The sequence below is a fragment of the Mobula birostris genome, chromosome 22 (assembly GCF_030028105.1).
Source record: "Mobula birostris isolate sMobBir1 chromosome 22, sMobBir1.hap1, whole genome shotgun sequence".
In the NCBI taxonomy this organism is placed as follows: domain Eukaryota; kingdom Metazoa; phylum Chordata; class Chondrichthyes; order Myliobatiformes; family Myliobatidae; genus Mobula; species Mobula birostris.
The window spans coordinates 12,870,599-12,894,561 of record NC_092391.1 but is presented as its reverse complement, the minus strand read 5'-3'; the positions used below and the strand labels follow the sequence as shown (position 1 = coordinate 12,894,561).

Below are 23,963 nucleotides of genomic sequence, written 5' to 3'. Positions count from 1 at the left end.
ATGTGCGTGATCTCATCAGCCACGATGGAAAGGTGATGCCTCAAAAAGGCAGCGTCCATCATTAAGGACCCCCATCACCCTGGACATGCCCTCTTCTCATTGCTACCATCGGGGAGGAGGCACAGGAGCCTGAAGTCACACACTCGATGTTTTAGAAAGAGCTCCTTCCTCTCCCCCATCAGGTTTCTGAATGGTCCGTGAACCCATGAACACTACCTCACTATTTTTGGCTCTCTTTTTGCATGACTTAAGTTTTTCTTATTGTAATTTTTACGCATTGCCCCTCCGGTTTAAGATGGTGACATATGCGTACTTTGACAATAAATTTACTTTGATGGGCAGAGGAGAGAGAGCAAGCTGTAGGAGCACAGGGGAATAAAGAGAGGAGAATGGGATTGATACAGTCACTGTACTTGGAACCAGCGGGATGAATGTCCCTTTTCTGAGTTGTAGGAGTAAGAACAATAACTAACTAATTCTCTATCTCACGGCTTTTTGGGGGAGTTGGAAATGTGGATAATTGGCTGCTGTAAGGATCAATGATCAACTTTATTCACCATCACACGTATTCAGAATTTGCTGTGGTGTTTTGGTGCGACATGCAACAAAAACAGCATTCAGCAATTATATAAAATAAAGAATTATTTAAAGTTAGAGGTTAAAGTATAGATATGGAATAAAATGTGCATAAATACATAAATATCAGCTTATATTTACAATGCAACTGGCATTATAAAAAGTGGTTTAAAATCTTTACCGTGCAGTTGTGGGGGTAATAGATAGAGGGTGTGTGTGGGGGGCTAACTAGAGTGGTTGATCAGATTAAGAACCACTTCAGAAATGAGGTTTTTATTTGCTGCGGGGAATCCCAACAGTGAACATTCTTTACAGATTGCAAGTTTGTTCAGACTTTTTTCAGTTGGGGCTTGTTGTCTTTCAGTGAGTGCCCTTGGAAGAACCTTGAAGGTTGTGACTGAGGATAGACTTGTCCAAGTTACAGGAAGTAAAACCCTGAAATATTACAGAATCCGAAGGACCGGTTTATGTTGTGAACAGCTGGCAGCACCATTACACCCACACAGGGCTAATCTTGCTGAAGTATGTGACCTAAGGGAGGAAGAAATGAGTTCCATCTCTGTCAGAGAGCTGGCGCCCTTTGACTTTACCCTGCGCTTAATCATTCGTAGGAAAGATAACCATATAAAGGGAAGTGTAGAAGATGACAAAACACCAGAACAGAATTGTTATCTGGGGACGGGTGGACTAACCCAGAGTGATATATAATACCAGGAAGCATATTAATTGTAAGATCACAGACATACTGTCAGAATCAGAATCAAGTTTAATATCACAGGCATAAGTCGTGAACATTGTGGTTTTGCGGCAGCAGTACGTTGCGATACATAATAATAAAAGCTGTAAATTACACTAGGAAGTATATTTAAAAAAGAAAACTATATTAAATAAGTAATGCAAAAAGAGAGGGAAAACTACTGAGGTAGTGTTTATGTGGGTGGCAGGGCTGAGATTCTGTACATCTCTACCAAAGGAGATGTAAGGTGCTCCTCCCCTCTTTTAGCCTGCAGGTTACCCTTGGGCAAGGTGTAGCACCTGTTTAGCCCCCAGTCACATAAAGCCATGGGAGCAGGTGGTGGATGGTCTTATGAGCAGCTGGTACATATCACATGTCCTGATTATGCAAGCACTGACGCCAGGCAGACTATCTCTGAGAAGTTTCAGTACTGGCTGGGGTCATTTGTCTTCTAAAGAGATTGCCCGGAAGGAGGCAATGGGAAACTGCTTCTGTAGAAAAATTTTCCAAGAACAGTTGTAGTTAGAAAGACCATAATTGCCCGTGTCATATGACACAGCACATAATGATGATCTCCTGGTGTTCATGGGTTCATTGTCAATACAGGAATTTGATGGCAGAGGGGAAGAAGCTGTTTTTGAAACATTGAGTGTGTGTTTTTGGTCTCCTGTACTGCCTCCTAGATGGTGGCAATGAGAAGAGGGAAGGTTTGGGGTGATAGGGTTCCTTGATGATGGATGCCACCTTTCTGAGGCATCGCCTATTGAAGGTATCCTGGATGTTGGGGAGGCTCGTGCTCATGGTGGAGCTGACAGTTTACAATTTTCTGCAGCTTGTTCTGATCTTGTGCAGTGGCCCCTCTATACCAAACGGTGATGAATCCAGTTAGAATACTCTCCACTGTACAACTGTAGAAACTTGTGAGTGCTTTTGGTGACATACCAATTCTCGTCATTTTCCAAACAAAATATAGCTGATGTTGTGCCTTCTTCGTAATTTCATCAATACGTTTGGCCCAGGATAGATCCTCAGAGGTGGTGACACCCAGGAACTTGAAACTGCCCATCCTTTCTACTGTTGATTCCTCAATGAGGATTGGTGTGTGTTTCCTCGACTTCCTCTTCCTGAAATCTACAATCAACTCCTTGGTCTTACTGACGTTGGGTGCAAGGTTGTTGTTGCGGCACCACTCAACCAGCTGATCTGTCTCGCTCCTGTACGCCCCCTCGTTATCATCTGAAGTTCAGCCAACATTAGTTGTGTTATGGGCAAACTTATAGATGGTATTTCAGTTGTACCTAGCCACACAATCATGGGTTTAGAGAGAGCAGATCATTGGGCTAAGTACCAATTCTTGAGGTGTGCAGTGTTGGTTGACAGCAATAGGAGATAGTATGTCCAATCCACGCAGATTGTGGTCTCCTGGTGTGAAAGTCAAGGATCCAGTTGCAGAGCGAGGCACAGAGGCCCAGGTTTTGGAGCTTGTTGATTTGAACTGAGGGTATGATTGTGTTGTACACTGAGCTGTAATGGATAAACAGCAGCCTGATATTGGTATTACTCTTGTCCAGGTGATCCAGGCCAAGGGGAGGGCCGGCGAGATTGCATCTGCTGCAGACCTATTGTGGCGATAGGCAAATTGCAGTGGGTTCAGGTCCTTGCTTGGGCAGGAATTGAATTCTAACCATGACCAACCTCTCAAAGCACTGCACCACAGTAGATGTGAGTGCTTCTAGGCAATAGTCATTGAGGCAGCTAACCCTGAACTTCTTGGGCATTGGTATAATTGTCATCATTTTGAAATAGGTGGGAACCTTTGACTGCAGCAGTGAAAGAATGGAGATGTCCTTGAACACACCCGCTAGTTGGTTGGCACAGGTTTTCAGAGCCCTACCAGGTACACCATCAGGGCCTGATGTCTTGCAAGGGTTCATCCATTTGAAGGATGTTCTGACGTCGGTCTCTGAGACAAGGGATCACAGGGTCACCAGATATTGCAGAGATTCGCACAAATGTAGTTTTATCCTCCTTTTCAAAGCGCGCATAAAAGGTGTTGAGCTCATCAGAGATTGAAGCATCACATCCGTTCTCAATGTTATGTTTTGCTTCATATGAATAGCTTGCAAACACTGCCAGAGCTAACGTGCATCTGATTCTGTCTTTCACCTCAAATGGAATTGTTTTCTTGCCCGAAAAATAGCCTTCTGTAGGTCATACCTGGACTTCCTGTATATCTCTGGATCACTGGTCTTGAATGCCTCAGCAGACTGTGAGTCTCCTGGTTCACCCATGGCTTTTGGTTTGGGTCTATCCAATATGTTCTTGAAGGCACATACTCATCGACACGTCTTGATAAAGTTGGTGACAATTACAGGGTATTCATTCTGATTTGAAGAAGAATCCCTGATGATTGTCCAGTCCACTAACACAAACCAGTCCTGTAAACAGTCCTCCACTTCCCTTGACCATACCTTCTTGGTCCTCACCACTGATGCAGTGGTCTTCAGTCTCTGCCTATATTTAGGGAGTAGAAATACAGCCACATGATCGGACTTTACAAAGTGTGGGCGTGGGATGACACAGTAAGCATTCTTAATGGTGGTATAACAGTGGTCAAATGCTTGGGCTTCTTTGGTTCCAGAGGTGATGTGTTGGTGGTAGATCAACACTCCAAGCAGTGGAAATGAGGCATTTTTCAGGAGTTAAATGTTATCTTCCTGTAAAGATTAGCTTTATTTGCCAAAGTACATCAAATCATGTTTGAAGCAGCAGGGTAGTGTAGCGGTTAGCACAACATTGTTACGGCGCCAGCGAGCCAGGTTCAATTCCTGCCACTGTCCAAGTACATTCTCCCCATGACTGCGCGTGTTTTGTCTGGAGCTCCAGTTTCCTCCCACACTCTAAAGGCGTACAGTGTCGTAGGTTAATTTGTCACATGGGTGTAATGGGGTGGAGTGGGCTTGCTGGGCCGGTAAGTTAATATACAGTGAAATGTGCCTTTTGCATCAGTGACTGATACTGTCCAAGCTTGCCATTCCTGCCACACTTCCATTTCCTAACCTTATCCCTAATCTATATGTCTTTTGTATGTGGGAGGAACCCGGAGCACGCAGAGGGAATGTACGCAATCGTGGGGAGAACGTGCAAACGCTTTACAGACAGCGGCGGAACCTGAAACCCAGTCGGTGATCACTGGTGTTTTAGAGTGTTGCACCAACCGATACGTAATTATAATTATAACCAGCAGTAATTTTAATGCTTTGCACTATACTGCTGGTGCAGAACAACACACTTCGCAGCATTTTGAAACCTGATTCTGAACCACAAATGAACATTTGCGAGGCTAGACTGCTTTGGAGAGGATGAAGAAGAGATTTACGGAAATGATTCTAGGATAAGGAGCTTTAGTTCTCTGGCTAGATTGGAGCAAATGGGATTGTTCTCTTTGGAACAGAGGGGACATATTGTGACGGCCAATGCTAGAACGAGGAACAAGAAATAACAAGCGGCTGGAGGAACTCAGCTGGGTGAGCAGCAGGCGCCGTGGCAAAGGGTTGTTTGGCATTTTGTATTGGGATCCGGATGCAGGTTTGTTGGGCCGGTAGGGCCTGTTACTTTCCTGTATCTCTAAATAAAAAGAATAAATAGATAAAAAAATTCATAATGGGCATCCTCTTTGACATCCTACCATCAGGCAGGAGACTGATGCATAGGTCAGGATGGGAAACAGCGGCTTCTGAACTCCCTGCCACAGCACACTGGAAGTGTCACCAGATAATTTGTACTGTACCCTACAGTATTTAATTTGTGCACTTTACTTTGTTTATCCATACGTAGATTTAATTCTTTCTAAGTGATTGTGTGTTATTTGTACTACTGAGCTTTACACCCTGGTTTGGAGAAACTTTGTCTCGTTTGGCAGTATACATATGTAACGTTCAGCTATATTGGCTCGTATGCCTCTAGGGGAAACCCCGTCCGATGCCCGCCTGGTCTCCCGGTTGTGTCGGTTGCTGTACAACTGCCACCGAATTCAGCTTCAAACATCAGTCATCAGCCAGCACACACTATGTTTTACCAATTACACTTTATAGGTATTACTAAGTCTATGAGATTAATAGTTCAATACAAAAAAAGGAATGGAAAAGGTGCCAGACTTATTAAAGTTCAATCTCTTCGTGCACACGTTGGAGTTCAGGAACCTCTTCGGGACCCCTCTGACCCCTTCGACTCGTGGCTCGGCACCACTGGGAGTGATCAACCTGAGCTTTCCCACACGTCAGTCGTCCTCACAGTCTCTCCTCCGACTGCCCACCAAAAGCCCCTGGTTCCCAGCCGTATGATCGTCCTCACGGTCTCTCCTCCGACTGCCCGCCAAAAGCCCCTGGTTCCCAGCCGTATGATCGTCCTCACGGTCTCTCCTCCGACTGCCCGCCAAAAGGCCCTGGTTCCCAGCCGTATGATCATCCTCACGGTCTCTCCTCCGACTCCCCGCCAAAAGCCCCTGGTTCCCAGTCAGATGAGACAGCACATCACCCCAAGAAAGAATAACATGGACACCCATTGGCTGATAGTACACCTGCTATCTGTTATAACCCAAACAAACTGCTAGCTGGAGACTTTCTCAGCATTTAACATAACATAGAAGCCATTTTAATTCACATATGCAGCAGTTTAAAAGATTAACATAAAAAAGAAGCCATTTTAATTTTAACATAACAAAGAAGAAACCCTGTACACATATATACAGTTACATGGTGACAAACTTGACTTGACTTGACTTGAAATGGAAGGTGGAGAGATTGTTTCCTGTGGCAGAGGGCTCAAGAACCAGAGGACACCGATTGAAGGCAGCTGGCCAGAAGTAGCAAGAGGCAAGTCTTTTACATAGGAAGTGGCTAAGGTCAAATGCTCTACAGGGTGAGTAGGGAAGGGAAATCCAATGGTGGCATTCAAAGGGATGTGGACAGACATCTGATAAGAAAGAACTTGCTGGGTTATGGACTGAGACCAGCTGAAGTTATATAGATGTGTTACAGTTTAAATGGGCTGAATGGCCTGTTTCTATGCTAAAATAATTTTTTGCCTATGTTTGACTCATAGAGTCTCATTCAACTGATTATATCTCACCCTGTAAACAACAGGAATTCTGCAGATGCTGGAAATTCAAGCAACACACATCAAAGTTGCTGGTGAACGCAGCAGGCAAGGCAGCATCTCTAGGAAGAGGTACAGTCGACGTTTCAGGCCGAGACCCTTTGTCAGGACTAGTTGAAGGGTCTCGGCCTGAAACGCCGACTGTACCTCTTCCTAGAGATGCTGCCTGGCCTGCTGCGTTCACCAGCAACTTTGATGTATCTCACCCTGTATCAGTTTCTCTGTGTCTTGAAGTGCAGGAACCAAGGTGCCAATGTCTGGATCATAACAGCGCAGAACAAACAGTTCATAGAGCAAAGATTAATTTTCAAGGTTCAAAGTAAATTGATTATCAAAGTACAAATATGTCACCATGTACAACCCTGAGATTTATTTTCTTGCAGGCATACTCAATAGTAGAATGATAACCATAATAGAATCAATGAAAAAATCGCACCAACTGGGCATTCAATCAGTGTGCAAAAGCCAGCAAACTGTGCAAATACAGAAAGAAAGAATAATAAATAAATAAATAAGCAATAAATATCAAGAACATGAGATGAAGTGTCCTTGAAAGTGAATCCCTAGGTGTAGGAACATTTCAGTGATGGGCAAGTGAAGTTGAGGGAAGTTATCCACTCTGGTTCAGGCGTCCGATGGTTGAGGGTATATGGCTGATGGTTTGATTCTCTATCTGGCAAACCTCTGACTGGCACTAATGAGATAACTGCTTCTTTACTGGAATTGGTGACATTCATTGCAGCCGCTTCTAATTTATCAGTTGAAGCACATCGAGAGCCCTGTGCACAGGCAGAATATATATTTAATCTTGTATCTCTTGTAAAGCAAGCGATTTAAAAATGAGAACAGGGATGTAGCAAAGGTCAGTATGGACATCGGAAACAGTGAGATTTTACAACAATCTCTACAGACACACGGACAAACTAAATCATATGAGATTAATGCAGGCTCATCCTGTATTAACGAAACATCATTCCAAAATGTTTAATCTGCATTTACTTATGTTTATCCATGATGAATAGATATCAAACAACACATTTTAAAATTAAAACACATCTGAAGAATGATTTTATTTATTCTAACGAGGAGGAGGCTGGTGTGAAAAGGGTATTATTGAAATTAAAAATTATTTTTTCAGGAGCTGTCGGACCTCAATAATCTCTGGTGTTTGTGAGGTAATACTGGTCAGTAAGGAAATTTGGAGCTCTGCTCTTCTGGTGGAGAAAAATCTTTTAATGGAATTAAAAGGGAGCATTTATAAACCAAGACGAATATTTATTCCAACTGGTTACATCACAGTGTGGTACACAGCTTCTAATGCACAGGATCCTAAGAGGCTGCAGAGGGTTACAGACTTACCCATCTCCACCACGGGTTCACCCCTCCCTGCCTTGAAGATACCCTCAAGAGGTGGATAAAATGGTGGCATCCACCATTGAGGTCCCTCATCATCGGGGTAAGCCTTCTTAGCGTTACTACCATCAGGGAGGTGTTACAGGAGCCTGAAGACCCACGCTCAATGTTTTAAGAATAACTGCCTCCCCTCTGCCATTAGATTTCAGAACAGTCCATGGACCTATGAACACCACCTCATTATTTCCCTTTTGCGCTGCTTATTTCTGTAAATTTGAATATTTTTTATGTCTTGCACTGTACTGCAGCCACTTTAAATCTGTGTGACTTATCTGTCCTTATATAACCATATAACAATTACAGCATGGAAACAGGCCATCTCGGCCCTTCTAGTCTGTGCCGAACGCTTGCTCTCACCTAGTCCAATCTACCTGCATTCAGCCCATAACCCTCCATTCCTTTCCTGTCCATATACCTATCTATTTTTTTTTAAATGACAACATTGAACCTGCCTCAACCACTTCTGCTGGAAGCTCGTTCCACACAGCTACCACTCTCTGAGTAAAGAAGTTCCCCCTCATGTTACCCCTAAACTTTTGCCCCTTCACTCTCAACTCATGTCCTCTTGTTTGAATCTCCCCTGCTCTCAATGGAAAAAGCCTATCCACACCAACTCTATCCATCCTCCTCATAATTTTAAATACCTCTATCAAGTCCCCCCTCAACCTTCTACGCTCCAAAGAATAAAGACCTAACTTGTTCAACCCTTCCCTGCAATTTAGGTGCTGAAACCCAGGTAACATTCTAGTAAATCTCCTCTGTATATAAAGTTCGAGTAAATGCAAGGATCAACATTTCACTGGGTTACTAAGTTGTGGGCGTGCTAGGCTGGTGCCGGAAGCACGGTGAGACTTGCAGGCTGGCCCGACACATCCTTGGACTGTGTCAGTCGTTGATGCAAAAGGTGCATTTCACTGTATTTTATTTCGAGATACAGTACTGTCCAGTTACACCCGTGTGGCCAATTAGCCTCGTAGCCCATGCATCTTTGGGATGTGGGAGGGAATTAGAGCACCTAGAGGAAGCCCACACGGTCAGAGGGAGAACGTACAGACTCCTTACAGACGGGTCACTGACTCTGCAATAACTTAATGCTACCATACCGCCCCCAGTAGTATCATAGCCGATTAAATTTACCATTTTTGCTTATATGTTGCATGATAATTATTGGATTCCCGAATCACTATAATGCAGAAGCTCTCTTGGTTGCATTCTTCGTCTTTCTTTATTCTGAACATGGGTCTTCGGTCTGAGACATTACATTGTTTCTCTTTCTGACCTGCTGAGTGATCAGCATTTTCTACTTTACTTCAGATTTCCAGCATCTGCAGATTTTTAGCTTTCTTCCCCGTCGCTACCACTTGCAGTCCGCAATGACGGTGATCCAGGGTAGAATCAGTGAGGTTACTGCCTCTCTGGCCAGAAGTCGTCTGTAGTTCTCGACGTCGATGAGCCCTCGTTTATCTAGTTGAGCTGTATTCAGATGAATACCAAATTGATTGCACAAAATTACTCCCTCCAGCAGCTGAAATTTGTCTTTTAGATGGTTTCCTGGAAAGGGTAGACTTTTTTTTCCTTCTTGAGGTGTGATTCCTCTGTAACAAAGTTCAACCAATGTCATAATGAGACTAGGTAAAATAATTTCATGGAGATTTCTTATTCAATTTCTGTTCCCAACAAGATCCTCTCCCTTTCCCTCTCTCCCTCCCATTCTTTCCTTCACTCTTCCTCCCCCTCCCCTTGTCACCCGACCATCCCCTCACCCTCTCCCCTCCCTCATCCTTTCCCTACTACCCATCTCCCTCTTCCTCTCCCTCATACTCTCCCCACTCCTCTCTTTCTCCCTGCATTGTTTTTATTCAGAATAATATCTTTTCAGCGGTTATATTTGCTAACGATGGTGCTGGTTAACGTTGAGGGCTCCTGAAGCAGTGAGGAGATGAGGATTGAACATGATCTGCAGGCTCAATGAGGACTGGTGTGTGTTTCCTCAACTTCCTCTTCCTGAAGTCCGCAATCAATTCCTTGGTCTTACTGACGTTGAGTGCAAGTTTGCTGCTGTGACACCACTCAAACAGTTGATCTGTCTCACTCTCGTAAGCCTCCTCGTCGCCATCTGAAATTCTGCCGACGATAGTTGTGTCATCGGCAAATTAATAGATAGTGTTTGAGCTGTGCCTAGCCACACAGACATGGATGTAGGGAGAGTAGAGCAGTGGGCTAAGTATGCATCCTAGAGTTGTGCCAGCGTTGAGTGTCAGCGAGGAGGAGATGTTATTTTTGATCCACACTGACTGTGGTCTTCCAGTGAGGAAGTCAAGGAGCCAGTTGCAAAGGGAGGTACAGAGGTTCAGATTTTGGAGCTTGATGAGAACTGAGGGTATGATTGAGTTGAACACTGAACTGTCATCAATAAACAGCAGTCTGCTGTAGGTTTTACTATTGTCCAGGTGATCCGAGGGTGAGTGGAGTGTCAGTGAGATTACATCCAGTGTAGACCCATTGTGGCGATAGGCAAACTGCTGCGGGTTCAGGTCCTTGTTTAGGCAGGAGTTGATTCTAGCCATGGCCAGGCTCTCAAAACTTTGAAAAGATCTTTAGACAGGTAGGGTTTAAATGGATGTGGGCTAAACTCGGTCGAGTTAAGCACCTTGGTTGAGAAGGATGAGTGGCGCCAAAGGGCCTATTTTGTGCTGAGAACCTTTATGAGCCTATGACCCCTTCCAACCACTTTCTTTTATCCATGTCTGATCTCCAGACACAAGGGACGATAGATGCTGAAATCTGGATCCACACAAAATGCCGAAGGAATTCACCAGGTCAGGCAGCATCTCTGGAAGAAAATGAACAGCTGACGATTCAGGCCGAGACTCTTCACCACGACTGAAAATCGACTGTTCACTTCCCTCCATAGATGCCGCAGGGACTCTTGAGTTCCTCCAGCGTTTTGTGTGTGTTGCAAGCTAACTGTGTACTCCACCAATCTGGCTCTCAGTGGCATGCCTTTACTACTTTCTGTACAAGAACATGAGGAAATGGGAGCAGGACCAGGCCACTCAGCCCTCAAGTCTTCCCTGTCGTTCAATGTGAGCTGGGCTGGTGCTGTCTCAGGCCTTAACTCCTCTTGTGTACCAGTTCCCTATAGCTCTCAATTCAGGAATCTTCCAAAAAATTATTTATTTCATTATTACATACATCCATTGATCTACAACAGCTGTCGGGCATTAAGACATAGGAACAGAATTAGGCCATTCACCTATTGAGTCCACTCCGTCATTCCATTATGGCTGATTTTTCTCTCAACCCCATTCTCCTACCTTCTCCCCTTAACCTTTGACACTTTTACTAATCAAGAACCTATCAGCCTCCTCTTTAAGTATACCCAATGGCTTGGCTTCCACAGCTGTCTGTGGTAACGACTTCCACAGATTCACCAGCCTCTGGCTAAAGAAATTCCTTCTCACCTCTGTTCTAAAGGGACGCCCTTGTATTCTGAGGCTGTGCCCTCTGTTGCTCGGTTCACCCACGAAGTAACTCCCTGGGGCAGAGAAATCCAGTGATGAATCTGAGTGATTCCTCACTCTCTGTAAGAAGAATGCAATCTTCCTCACTGTTCGTGATGCATCTCAAGCTTCGCGTCATCTGCTGTTTTGGAAATTGTGACCTGTATCCCTGGGTGGTGTGGAGGCCCAGCTGGTGGAGCTGCTGTTTCAGAATTCCAGCATTCTAGGTTTGATTCTGAACTCCGGCATTGTGTGTGAAGTTTGCACGTTCTCCTGTGACCACATGGGTTTCCTCTGGGTACCCTGGATTCTTCCCAAAGCACAGGCTGGTTGGTTAATTGGCCTCTGTAAATTGCCCCCAGTGTAAACGTAAAGATTAGCATTATTTGTCACAGGGTGACGTGCGGTGATAATGCACTTTTGCATCAACAGCCAACACAGGCCAATGATGTGCTGGGGGCAGCCCGCAAGTGTCCAGAGGCTCGTGAGTGAGGGTCAAGGTAGTCGGGCATTTTGAGAACTTTGAGAATTGAAAATGCAGGAGGAAGAGAAGACCCAGTTTGTGCAGGGGGGTCTCTGGTGAATCCGAGGCTGCGGCTGTAAGGTGAAGCTGCCTTTGGAGGTATCCGAGCATTACCATGGCTTGCAGAGGCCTCCGGTGGCCAGGATCTGTTACTGAAACATTGCAACGATGGGTTGGTGCAGCCTGTTTAGAGCCTCCCCCTCCCCAGCCAATAAAGTGTCCAAACGACACCTCAGGGAGAGAGTTGTCAGATGTTAAGTGATCTTGGCTGTCACCAACAATGGGATTTAGAATCAGAATCAGGTTTAATATCACTGAGACGTTGTGAAATGTGTGGTTTTGCAGCAGCAGTGCAGGACAGTGCATAAAAATACTATAAATTACAATAAGAAATGTATAAAAAAGTAAAATTAAGTAAGTAGTGCAAAAAGAGAGCAAAGATAGTGTGGTAGTGTTCATGGGTTCATTGTCTGTTCAGAAATCTGATGGTGAGGGAGAAGCAACTGTTTCTAAAATACTGAGTGTGTGTTGTCAGTTTCCTGTATCTCCTCCCCGATGGTAGCAATGAGAAGCACTTACTCATGGCTAATTCTCAAACACATTGTGGGTTTACAATTTTACCCACACTCTGTACGGGACTCTTGCCATGTGAATCCTTTAAAATTCTGGGGACCAGTTGCCAGTTATTGTGTGTTTCTGGAGATGCCCTGCAAGTGAAAGAGCAACTCCGGGTTTGCTGGCAGGTATAGACACGTTCCAAGGAATCCTAGTCCAGTTACAATGGATTTCTTGACACACAGAAATAATCATGCTGCTACAGACACCCTGTAACTAATGGATAGGCTGCCTGGGACTCCCTAGAAAATTGTCACATTATCCTTGGGATCCTCTAGAAGAGCTGAAACACATCATCTGACCCACCCCCAACTCTATGTCTCTTTCCCTAATCCTGACAGTCTAGACACAGACAAACTCGCAGGGACATCTTTGTGATACTGGCACTTCCCTAGAGAGACCTACTTGTGAGGATCCCGTACACATTAACACAATTTTAGAGCACTGGAAGGAAGTTTTATTTGCACTTTGGAAAAGAGACTGGCCATACAAGGCGGTAAAGAAGATTTATTACTGGCTGGTTTAGTGGGTAACATTCTTAACTGTGAGATTGGAAGTTATGGGTTCCAGCCTCACTGAATACACAACTCTAGAGTGAACAGTTTCATCAAGGATGCCACCCTGGCCATTCCCTTTTCTCCCCTTGACATTCTGGAAGAAGATACAGGAGCTTGGAGATCTGGACATCCAGAAAGGTTTAGAGGGAGTGGACTTGGAGAGGATGTTTCCTATAGTGGGGAAGTCTAGGACCAGAGGGCATAACCTCAATATAGAAGGATGCCCCTTTAGATGAGGAGGAATTTCTTTAGTCAGAGGGTGGTGAATCTGTAGAATCTGTTGCCAGAGGTAGCTGAGGAGGCCAAGTCGTTAGGTATGTTTAAAGTGGAGGTTAATCACTCGATCGTTCATTATGTGCCTTGTCATGTGACACCGGTGATCACAGTCTATCCATGACCATGATTGTTCTTAGTACATATTTCTACAGAAGTCGTTTGCTATTGCCTTCTCCTGGGAAGTGACTTTACAAGATGGGTGACCCCTGCCATTGTCAATGCTCTCAAGGGATTGTCTGCCTGGCATCAGTGTCGCATAACCAGGACTTGTGATATGCACAGTTGCTCATACGACCATCCACCACCTGCTACTATGGCTTCACGTGACCCTAATGGGGGAGGGGAGGGTAAGCGGGTGCTACACCTCGTCCAAGAGTGACCTGCAGGCTAGCGGCAGGAGAAGCACCCTATACCTCCTAGAGGTATCTCCACCCTTCCATCCAGGAGGTTAGTAAGTTCTTGATTAGTAAGGGCGTCAAAGGTTATGGGAAGAAGGCAGGATGATGAGGTTGACAGGGATAATAAATCAGCCTTGATTGAATGGTGGAGCAAATTCGAGGAACTGAGTGGCCTAATTCTGCCCCCATGTCCTACAGTCCTACAGACTCAAGAACAACTTTTTCCCCACTACTATCAGATTGCTTCCCCACCGCATTCAGACACCTGAGCCAGTCACCTCTTTCATATCTGCAATTCACCTGCATTTTTTGGTATATAAGATTATGTTCAAGTTGCAGAGGGCAGGATGCACGACTCAAAAGTCTCTTCACTCTCTCGGTGTCAAAGTTCGATGTGAGTTACATTTTCATGTGGCCCTAAGTGTTTTGAGACTTTGCTAATCTGATGTGACAAAGCAGCCATGTCTGGGACACTGGGGCGGACCGCTGTCTCCCTGGCTCCAAGCCCTGATATGCTGAAGGGCATGAGTGTCCTAACATAGTGACAGACACAAAACTTTGGAGTTATTTCTACGCAACGCTGAGTGTGGTAGGGGTGAAAGTTATTCAGAGTTCATGACTGGATTATGTTTATGAAATAATCATTCAACTATGTATGATAATTAGTGCATATTAATCCAGTGTTAATACGGTTAATTATCAAATTAAACAATAAAACTTCTGTTTGGAGTGAGGGAGTGGATGTTGAGGGCTCTATCAATGACTGACATTGCAAAGTACCCTCATTGCCACAAAGTCTGTTCACTGAGTTACGAGTGATCTACTGGAGAAACTCATAAATGATTTATGAAAGGATTCTGCTGATGCTAGAAACCCAGAGCAACACACGTAAAATGCTGGAGGAACTCAGTAAGGCAGGCAGCGTCTATGGAGGGGAATAAACAGATGACATTTGACAGCTGAATTGTCTTCTGGTCAAGATGGCACCAGTGAGCATCGATGCCTTGGGTGAAACCTTCCAGATAGCCAATCTTTCTAATTATTACACTTATTTTACACCTTTTGCTTGTTCTTTTTGTCTTGTTTGTGTTACGGAAACTGTTGGAGCCTGTGACATACAGTTTGAATCTCAATGTAGTGAAATACCGTGCTGGAGGGAAATGTTGGGGATCGCACTATGATTGACGTCTCTTGGGCAATCTGGACAAGGCAACCAGAGCTAGGAGGTGGAAAAAGTCTTCAGCAAAATGAGCAATTATGCTGTAACCAGAAGCACACAAAATCACCCTGTCTGGTTCTCCGCCATTTGCTGATGAGTTTTTGAGCTCTGATGACTTGCTGGGAGATCTGGAGGAATGCCTCTGCTATCAATTCAGCTTCTATTCTTATGGAGCTGATGGCTGTGGAGTGGAGCTAGGCAGTAAGTAACTCTGATATTGGTTTATTCACAGTACGAGTTTAAAGCCAAGAACATCAAGAAGAAAAAAGTGAGCATTGTGGTGTCGGTGGACGGAGTGAAGGTCACAATGAGGAAAAAGCAAAAGGTAAGTCTATCAGTTCACATCTTCATAAGGCCATGAGGTATAGGTGCAGAATTAGGCTATTTGACCCATTAAGTCTGCTCTGCCATTCCAATGTGGCTGATTTATTATCCATCCTATCTTCTCCCCACAAGCTTTGATGTCCTTACTAGTCAATCTTCGCATAAATATACCCAGGGGATTTTACAGTTGATTGCTGTGGATCCTCTCGATTGCCTGTTTTAGAATTGTGTCTTGTGCATTCTCAGCCCCATTGTTTAAATAGAGTAAACTCTGACCCTGTCAAAACTATCGCCACAAACCTTGAACTGTGTAAAATATCATCGCAGCATTGATGGTGACCAGGTCATCTTCACTCTTTGGATTTGGGTTGAAGTTAGTGCATGGTATTGCGGATACTTGGGAAAACATACGATGTAATTTCTTCAGCGCCACAATAAATCCAGGGGGTTACTTAGAGACCGTTGAACATGAAACCTGGTCCTTTGGCCCGACTGTTCCACGTCTACCAAGATGCCCACCTAAATTTGTGCCACTTGCCTACTTTTGACGCCTATTCCTCTAAACGAGGCATTCCCAACCTGAAGTCCGCGGTCCCCTCGTTCATGATAGGGGTCCAAGGCGTAAAAATGGTTGGGAACCCCTGCTCTAAACTCTTCTTATCCATGCAGCTGTATTTAAGCCCATCACCCCTACTGGGGCATAGGCTGCCAACAGCAGCTTGCCAGAGTCCTCTGTCCTTGGCCAGTCTTTAGAGGCCTCTGTCCTAAAGGCCACAGATCCCTTGCTTACTGGTATAAGAAAGGTTGGGAACTCCTGCTTTAGAGTTATCCCAGGTGTAGTCCCTCTTCTCTTTCCTCTCCCAGGAATGTAGGTTTTGGAGCAACTGTTGATGTTTCTGTAGCACTGAGTTTTTACAGGACGGGGCTGCTAGCCCCATCCCCAAGCCTCCTCCTTTTGCAGGATGAGCTTGGGACCATCCATGCTGGAGTTCACATACCTGTGCAAGTGCCTTTTTAATGGTGTTAATGTACCTGCCAGCGGAGGCAGGGCTTAACTTCCAAAAGCAAAATGCTGCAGATGTCGGAAACCTGAACTGAAGCCCAAAGAGTGCTGGATGTACTCAGCAAATCAGGACACATCTGAGAGAGAAACAGACCTGTCATCCTTTGTTGCTGTCTGCTCTCCTCCATGCCCTCTCTCTATGGAATGTGCGTTGAAGGTTCATAGTGCATTCAGCTTTAACTTAGCCACTTGCCCAGACTATCCCAGCTTGCTGACGGAAGCAGAGTTAACATTGCAGGTCAGCTTTCTAACTTCTTTCTTGCCGTTCTGTTGGGTTAAACAACACGCTACTGGTGAGCACCTAATCTTCTCCTGGTGGTCCAGGGAGGCCGTGCAACTCCAAGGGGCTGAGGGTTGGGTAATGAATACTGGTGTTGGCAGCAATATTGGCATTCTGAAAAAGAATTCATAGTAAAGGGTTAACATGTGGAACAATTGGTGAAGATTGTGAAGAATTAGGGGAACGCAGACGGTCTGTCATTGCACGAATGACAACCTCAGCAAAACACCGAAGTGTTTGTCATCCCCCATTGATCTATCATTCTGTTTCTAAACATGATGTAGACCAACTTTAGTGTACTTACTTGGATACTTTAGAAGTTACACTTAAGATGAAACATCTTCACTACTGTGCCAGAGAGATCCTTCATCAACAGCTTCAAGCTCCTTTGTCAAAGGCTATTCCAGATGAGCACCTGTACCACAAGCCTTCAAAGTATTCATTTTAATGCACAACACGTACATAAAGGATAAATTCAATTTATTTCTTTACACTTAGATATAAGATTAGGAAAAAAACAACTGTGCCAGATAAATTTACTCACTAATCTAGCAATTCATTAAAACTAATCAATTTATTTCATTGCACTTGGCATAAGGTTTGAAAATAATGGTAGGTTAGCAAAATCTATCTAATCTAGCAGGTCACTAAAACTATTTAACATTAAATGCTCATTCCTATCACATTTGCCTTTTCCCCTTGATGGCCACAGACTGTGTGAATGATGGCTGCTAAACAGGATGCCAAGGATTTGATCTCTGGCACTCTACCATCGAGTGCTCAGGCTTAAAGCTGAACCTTCAGAGGTCTGGTGTCATAGGTCATGGGGAGAAGGCAGGAGGATGGGTTTGAGAGGGAAAATAAATCAGCCATGATCGAATGACAGAATAGTCTTGATGGGCTGAATGGCCTATTTCTGCTCCTATGGTCTAGGATCCTGGCAGTTGAGTGCCACTGAATAGTTTATGGATAAGTTAAAGTGTTTCACAAGAATCATCATTTTACAGGTACATCCTCTGACTGTTGTAATGCACACAATATGCCAGAGGAACTCAGCAGGTCTGGCAGCATCTATGGAGCGGAATAAAGATCTGTTGTTTCAAGTCAGGACCCTTCACTGGGATTCATGGTGAAGGTCCTGATGACGTGTCTTGGCCGAAAAAGTTGGCTGTTTATTCTTCTCCATAGATGCTGCCTGACCTGCTGAGTTCCTTCAGCATTTTGTGTTGTGTTACCCTGAATTTTCGGCTTCTGCAGAATCTCTTGTGTGTTATGATTTGCATCCTCTGAACCTAGTTTGCACTCCCAAAGCTGTGTTATCCATTTGTAAAGGATCAATGATCAACTTTCGTCGCCATATACATTGACATGTATTAGGAGTTTGCTGTGGTGTGTTGGTCAGGGTGCAACATGCAATAAAAAAAACACCATTCAACAATTATAAAAATTAAAGAATGACATAAAAACAAAGTTAGAGGTTAAAGTATCTATATGGAATAAAATGTCATAAATACATAGCAACACTCACAACATGCTGGAGGAACTCAGCAGGTCAGGCAGCATCCGTGGAAACGATCAGTTAACATTTCGGGCTGGAACCCTTCGTCAGAACTGTAGAGGGAAGGGGCAGAGGCCCTATAAAGAAGGTGGGGGGAGGGTGGGAAGGAGAAGGCTGGTAGGTTCCAGGTGAAAAACCAGTAAGGGGAAAGATAAAGGGGTGGGGGAGGGGAAGCATGCGGGTGATAGGCAGGAAAGGTGAAGAAGGAACAGGGGAAAACACAATGGGTAGTAGAAGGAGGCGGAACCATGAGGGAGGTGATAGGCAGCTGGGGGAGGGGGCAGAGTGACATAGGGATAGGGGAAGGGAGGGGGAGGGAATTACCAGAAGTTGGAGAATTCTTTGTTCATACCAAGGAGCTGGAGACTACCTAGACGGTATATGAGGTGTTGCTCCTCCAACCTGAGTTTAGCCTCATCATGGCAGTAGAGGAGGCCATGTATGGACATATCTGAATGGGAATGGGAAGCAGGGTTGAAGTGGGTGGCAAGTGTTTATTGTGCAGTGCGGTGACTGAGGGAATAGTCAGACGGGGGTGGAGTGGGTGGCTAACATGAGTGGTCGATCAGATTAACTGCCTGGCGGAAAGGAAGTTTTAAAATGGCATGAAGTTTTTGTTTTAATAGCCCTGAAGCACATTGCAGAAGGGATCTTTTGGAAAAGGCAGTTTGCAGGGTGGGTACTGTCCACAATGATTCTTCCTGTCCACTTCTTTGCCCTGCCTCCAAGAGGATAGAGGCCAGACTAAGAGTGGTCCACCGGTCCTCCAGGTTCGGGGGCTCAGCTCAGGGTTAACAATCCTGACTGGTCAAAAAAAATTGTCACGGAAATAGCAATGAAGAATCCTATCTCTGTACAGAGGTGGACTAGTAGTGTAATGGGCAGTCAGTAAGTTCTTTGTCCTAGACACCCAAAGTCCTGTAGTGATGGTAGACTGCAGCCAATGACCTTTTCTGCTGACCTGATAATTGTCCATAGTTTTTTGTAAATTGTGAGAGGATGAATTGAATTTAGTTACAGGATATTCTATAACTCGATCTAGAATCATTTTTATATTTATTCTGTTGTTAAATTGGTGCACAAGAAATCAGATTTCCTTGTAGTCCACCTTAGAAGCCACAGTCCACTGGCTCAACAGTCTTGCCATTCAGGAAGGCAAAGGTGCACAGTCCTGTTTTGAAAGTGAGTGCTTCTGAGTGTGCAGGGCTGCTGGACCACTGCTCCGGTTATAAGGTGAGATTTGTGCTCTGTGTGTGCGGCGGAGGTCACCTGTTCATTAAAGGATGTTTTCTTGTTCCAGAGGAAGGAGTGGACGTGGGATGAGAGTAAGATGCTGGTGATGCACGACCCTATCTACAGGTACTGTATTGCTTACAGAAGTGGCGGGTCCAGTTAGAGATTTGTCAGAAACTGTTATTAAGTGGAACAATTGAACCTTTGAACAGAACTCTTTGGTGTTCACAGCAGTCTCTTGGGAGTTATAGCAAACACAAAATAATCTGCAGATGCTGTAAAAGATCAAAGCGACACTTTCAGTACGCTGGATGAACTCAGCAGGTCGGGCAGCATCAGTCAGAAACGACGAGTCGACTTTTCAGGCCGGAACCCTTTGTCAGGACTGAAGAATGAAAGATGGGGAAGGATTTGAAGAATGCTTGTAGCGTCAGTTGGTAGACCAGTAATTTGGAAGACAAAGGGGTGGGATGAGAGTAAGATGCTGGTGATGCACGACCCTAGCTACAGGTACTGTATCACTTCCGCCTCCTTCTTCTATCAGCCATTGTTTTCAGGGCTATGACGTCAATGCTTCCCCTCCCCCACCCCTTTGTCTTTCAAATTACTGGTCTTTCAACTGAAGCTACAAGCATTCTTCAAATCCTTCCCCATCTTTCATTCTTCAGTCCTGACGAAGGGTTCCGGCCTGAAACGTCGACTCATCGTTTCTGACTGATGCTGCCCGACCTGCTGAGTTCATCCAGCGTACTGAAAGTGTTGCTTGGGAGTTATAGCCCAGTCACCGTGTTCTCTCCTCATGGAATTCCAGTCACTGTGAATCTGTTTATGGGATCCCAATCACTGTGAACTGCTTACATATGAACCCAGTGTGAACTCATTACTCTAGATTACACTGAGTTTCTTTAAACTTTCTGTAAAATGTAATGCCAGTAGTTAGTTTAACTTCTGAATCGTTCAGTATTTTAGACAGAAATTAGTACCAGTGCTGTATGGGCAAAAATAATCATTGAAGGTATGGTCAATAAAGTGTAATTTATTATTTTACCTGCATTAAAGATGTGCTGAGTGTTGTATCAACACCCATTTGGTTCCCATCTGAAAATTTGTAAAACTGGGCAAAAATTCCTCCGATCACACTGTTGTATTTGGTGCATGGGTTCCTGAGTTAAAGTGGGATCTGTGTGGTTGTTCTTGGCCCTCTGAGCAGAGGTTGTATCCTTGCCTTCCAGACTTGTTCAAACTCTCTTCAAAGCACCCAGCAGTATGAGTGTTGTGAATAGAGCTGCCCTAGAGGTGAGGGAGGATGGAGGAGAGATGACACCCATTACGCTGCAGTGTATCTAGGAACCTACCACATATTTCCTGGCCCGACCTCCCTTCCATTGACTCCAACTGCACTTCCCTCTGCTTTGGGAATGTAGCCAGCGTAATCAAGGACACCTCACACCTCAGACGTTCTCCCTTCTCCCCTCTCCCATTGGGCAGAACATGTACAACCAAGTTCAAGGACAGCTTCTACCCCATTATTTTAGAGAATAGAGATTAGCTTTAATTGTCACAGGTACGTCGAAACGCACAGTGAAGTGTGTCATCTGCATCAAATTAAATCAGCAAGATTGTGCTGGGGGCAGCCTGCAAGTGTCAGCATGCAGCTGCTACCAACGTACATGCCTACAACGCACGAACCCTAACCCATACATCTTTGGAGCGTGGGAAGAAATCCATGCCGTTATGAGGAGAATGTACAAACTTCTTAAAGGTAGCGGCGGGAATCTGACCACGATCTTCTAGCTGGTGCTGTAAAGCATCACGCTAACCACTACACTATTGTACCACCCTAGTTAGTTTTCGACTCTTGAACGGACGAGCTAAAGATGAACTTTTGATCTCTCAATCTACCTCGCTGTAGTCCTTGCCCTTCAGTTTTGTACCTGCACTGCATTTTCTCTGGAACTGCAACACCAACATTCTGTATTTTTTTCTCCTTTTTGTACTTGCTTGATGTATTTGTGTTAGGAATTATCTCTCCTTGGTGGCACGCAAACAAAGCTTTTCACTGTATCTTGGTACATGTGACAATAATGAAACCAAACAGCATCAGAGTGATGAGTGGCCCCTATCCTCCATGAGGTATTGGCTGGTCAAAAGGTCAGAGGTCACACAGCTCAGCGCTAACCTTTCAAGTTGCACTGCTCTTTGGGAGATACATGTAGAAGAGCGATGTGGCAGTGCTGACCTTTCAATTGCCCTCATTCTGGGCAGCATTCTCTTTTTTTTTGTTTGCGTGACCAGTAAAGATCAAAGTTTAAATACAAGAGAATCTTCAGATGCTGGAAATCCAGAGCAACACACAAAATGCTGGAGGAACTCAACAGGTCAGGCAGTATCTGTGGACGGGAATAAAACCACTGATGTTTGGGGCCGGGACCCTTCATTCAGTTCCTCTCCATAGATGCTGCCTGACCTGCTGCTGATCCTCCAGCATGTTGTGTGATTAAAAATCTCCCTGGAAGGCTTTAATGTCTGTCATCAGTGTTGACAACATGCACAAACTGCTGGAAGGAGTCAGCAGGTCAGGCAGCATCTAGCCCATTGAGTTTGTTCTGCCATTCAATCACGGCTGATCCTTTTTTTTCCTTCCTCAGCCCCACTCCCTGGTCTTCTCCCCGTAACCTTTGACGCCATGGCCAATCAAGAACCTATTAATTTCTGCCTTAAATATGACCTGGCCTTCACAGCTGCCTGTGGTAACAAATTCTGCAAAGTCACCACTCTCTGGCTAAAGAAATCTCTACCCATCTCTGTTTTAAATGGAGACTCCACTATCCTGAGGCTGTGCCCTCTTGTCCTTGTTTCCTCCACCATGGGAAACATCCTTTCCACATCTACTCTGTCTAGGCCTTTCAACATTCAAACGGTTTCAATGTGATCCCCCCTCATCCTTCTAAATTCCAGCGACTATGGACCCAGAGCTATCAAATGTTCCCCATATGCTAACCCTTTCATTTCCAGAATCATCCTTGTGAACCTCCTCTGAACCCTCTCCAATGCCAGTACATCTTTTCTTAGATAAGGAGCCCTAAACTGTTCATAATACTCAAGATGAGGCCTCACCAGTGCCTTATAAAGCCTCAGCATCACATTCTTACTCGTGTATTCTAGACCTCTTGAAATGAATTCTAACATTGAATTTGCCTTCCTCACCACTGACTCTACTGCGAGTCAACTCCCAAGTCCCTTTGCACCTCTGATTTTTGGATTTTCTCCCCATTTAGAAAATGGTCTGCACATTTACTTCTTCTACCAAAGTGCATGACCATACATTTTCCAACAATATATTTCATTTGTTACTCTCTTGCCCATTCTTCTAATGTGTTTAAGCCCTTCTGCAGCCTTTCTGTTTCCTCAGCACTATATGCTCCTCCATCAATCTTTGTATCATCTGCAAACTTGGCAACAAAGCCTTCTATTCCATCATTTAAATCATTGATATATGGCATAAAAAGAAGTGGTCCCAACAACGACCCTTGCAAAACACCAGTAGTCACTGGCAGGCAACCAAGATCCTTTTATTCCCACTCACTGTCTCCTACCAATCAGCCAATGTTCTAACCATAGTAGTAACTTTCCTGTAATACCTTGGGCTCGTAACTTGGTAAGCAGTCTCATGTGTGGCACCTTGTCAAAGGCCTTCTGAGAACCTAAATATATAACATTCACTGCAACCCCTTTATCTATCCAACTTGTAATCTCCTCAAAGAATTCCAACAGGTTTGTCAGGCAAGACTTTCCCTTAAGGAAGCCATGCTGACTTTGTCCTATCTTGTCCTGTGTCACCAAGAACTCCAGAACCTCATCCTTAACAATTGACTCCAACACCTTCCCAACCACTGACGTCAGGCTAACTGGTCTATAATTTCCTTTCTACTGCCTTCATCCTTTCTTAAAGAATGGAGTGACATTTGCAATTTTCCAGTCCTCTGGCACCATGCCAGAGTCCAACGATTCTTGACTAATGCCTTCACAATCTCTACTGCTACCTCTTTCAGAACTCCAGGGTGCAATTCATCTGGTCTGGGTAACTTATGTACCTTTAGTTCTTTCAGCTTTTTGAGCACCTTCTCCCTTATAATAGTAACAGCACTCATTTCTCTTCCCACGCACCTTTCAACATCTGGATCACTGCTAATGTCTTCCACAGTGAAGGCTGATGCAAAATACTCATTTAATTCATCTCCTATCTGCTTGCCCCTGTTATTATTTCTCCAGCCTCATTTTCTAGCGATCTTATATCCACTCTCATCTCTCTTATTTTTTTCTATCCACCTTAATATTGTTTGCTATCTTGCTTTCATATTTCATCTTTTCCCTCCTAATTATTCTTTTATTTGCTTTCTGTAGGTTTTTGAAAGCTCCCCAATCCTCTATCTTCCAGCTAATGTTTGCTGCAGTGTATGCCCTCACTTTTGCTTTTACGTTAGCTTTGATTTCCCTTGACAGCCACGGTTGTACTACTTTGACATTTGAGT

General features: G+C 44.5%; 1 protein-coding gene across 2 annotated transcripts in view; it reads left to right on the top strand.

Annotated features, from left to right (window-relative positions):
- LOC140186125 (carboxyl-terminal PDZ ligand of neuronal nitric oxide synthase protein) overlaps positions 1-23,963 on the top strand; it is a 142,194-nt gene that overhangs the window by 78,025 nt on the left and 40,206 nt on the right. For both annotated transcript variants that reach the window (XM_072240027.1, XM_072240028.1), the window contains 2 exons: positions 15,206-15,298; positions 19,499-19,557. In XM_072240027.1, coding sequence (XP_072096128.1) covers positions 15,206-15,298; positions 19,499-19,557 — 152 coding nt within the window. The remainder of the gene's footprint in view (positions 1-15,205; positions 15,299-19,498; positions 19,558-23,963) is intronic.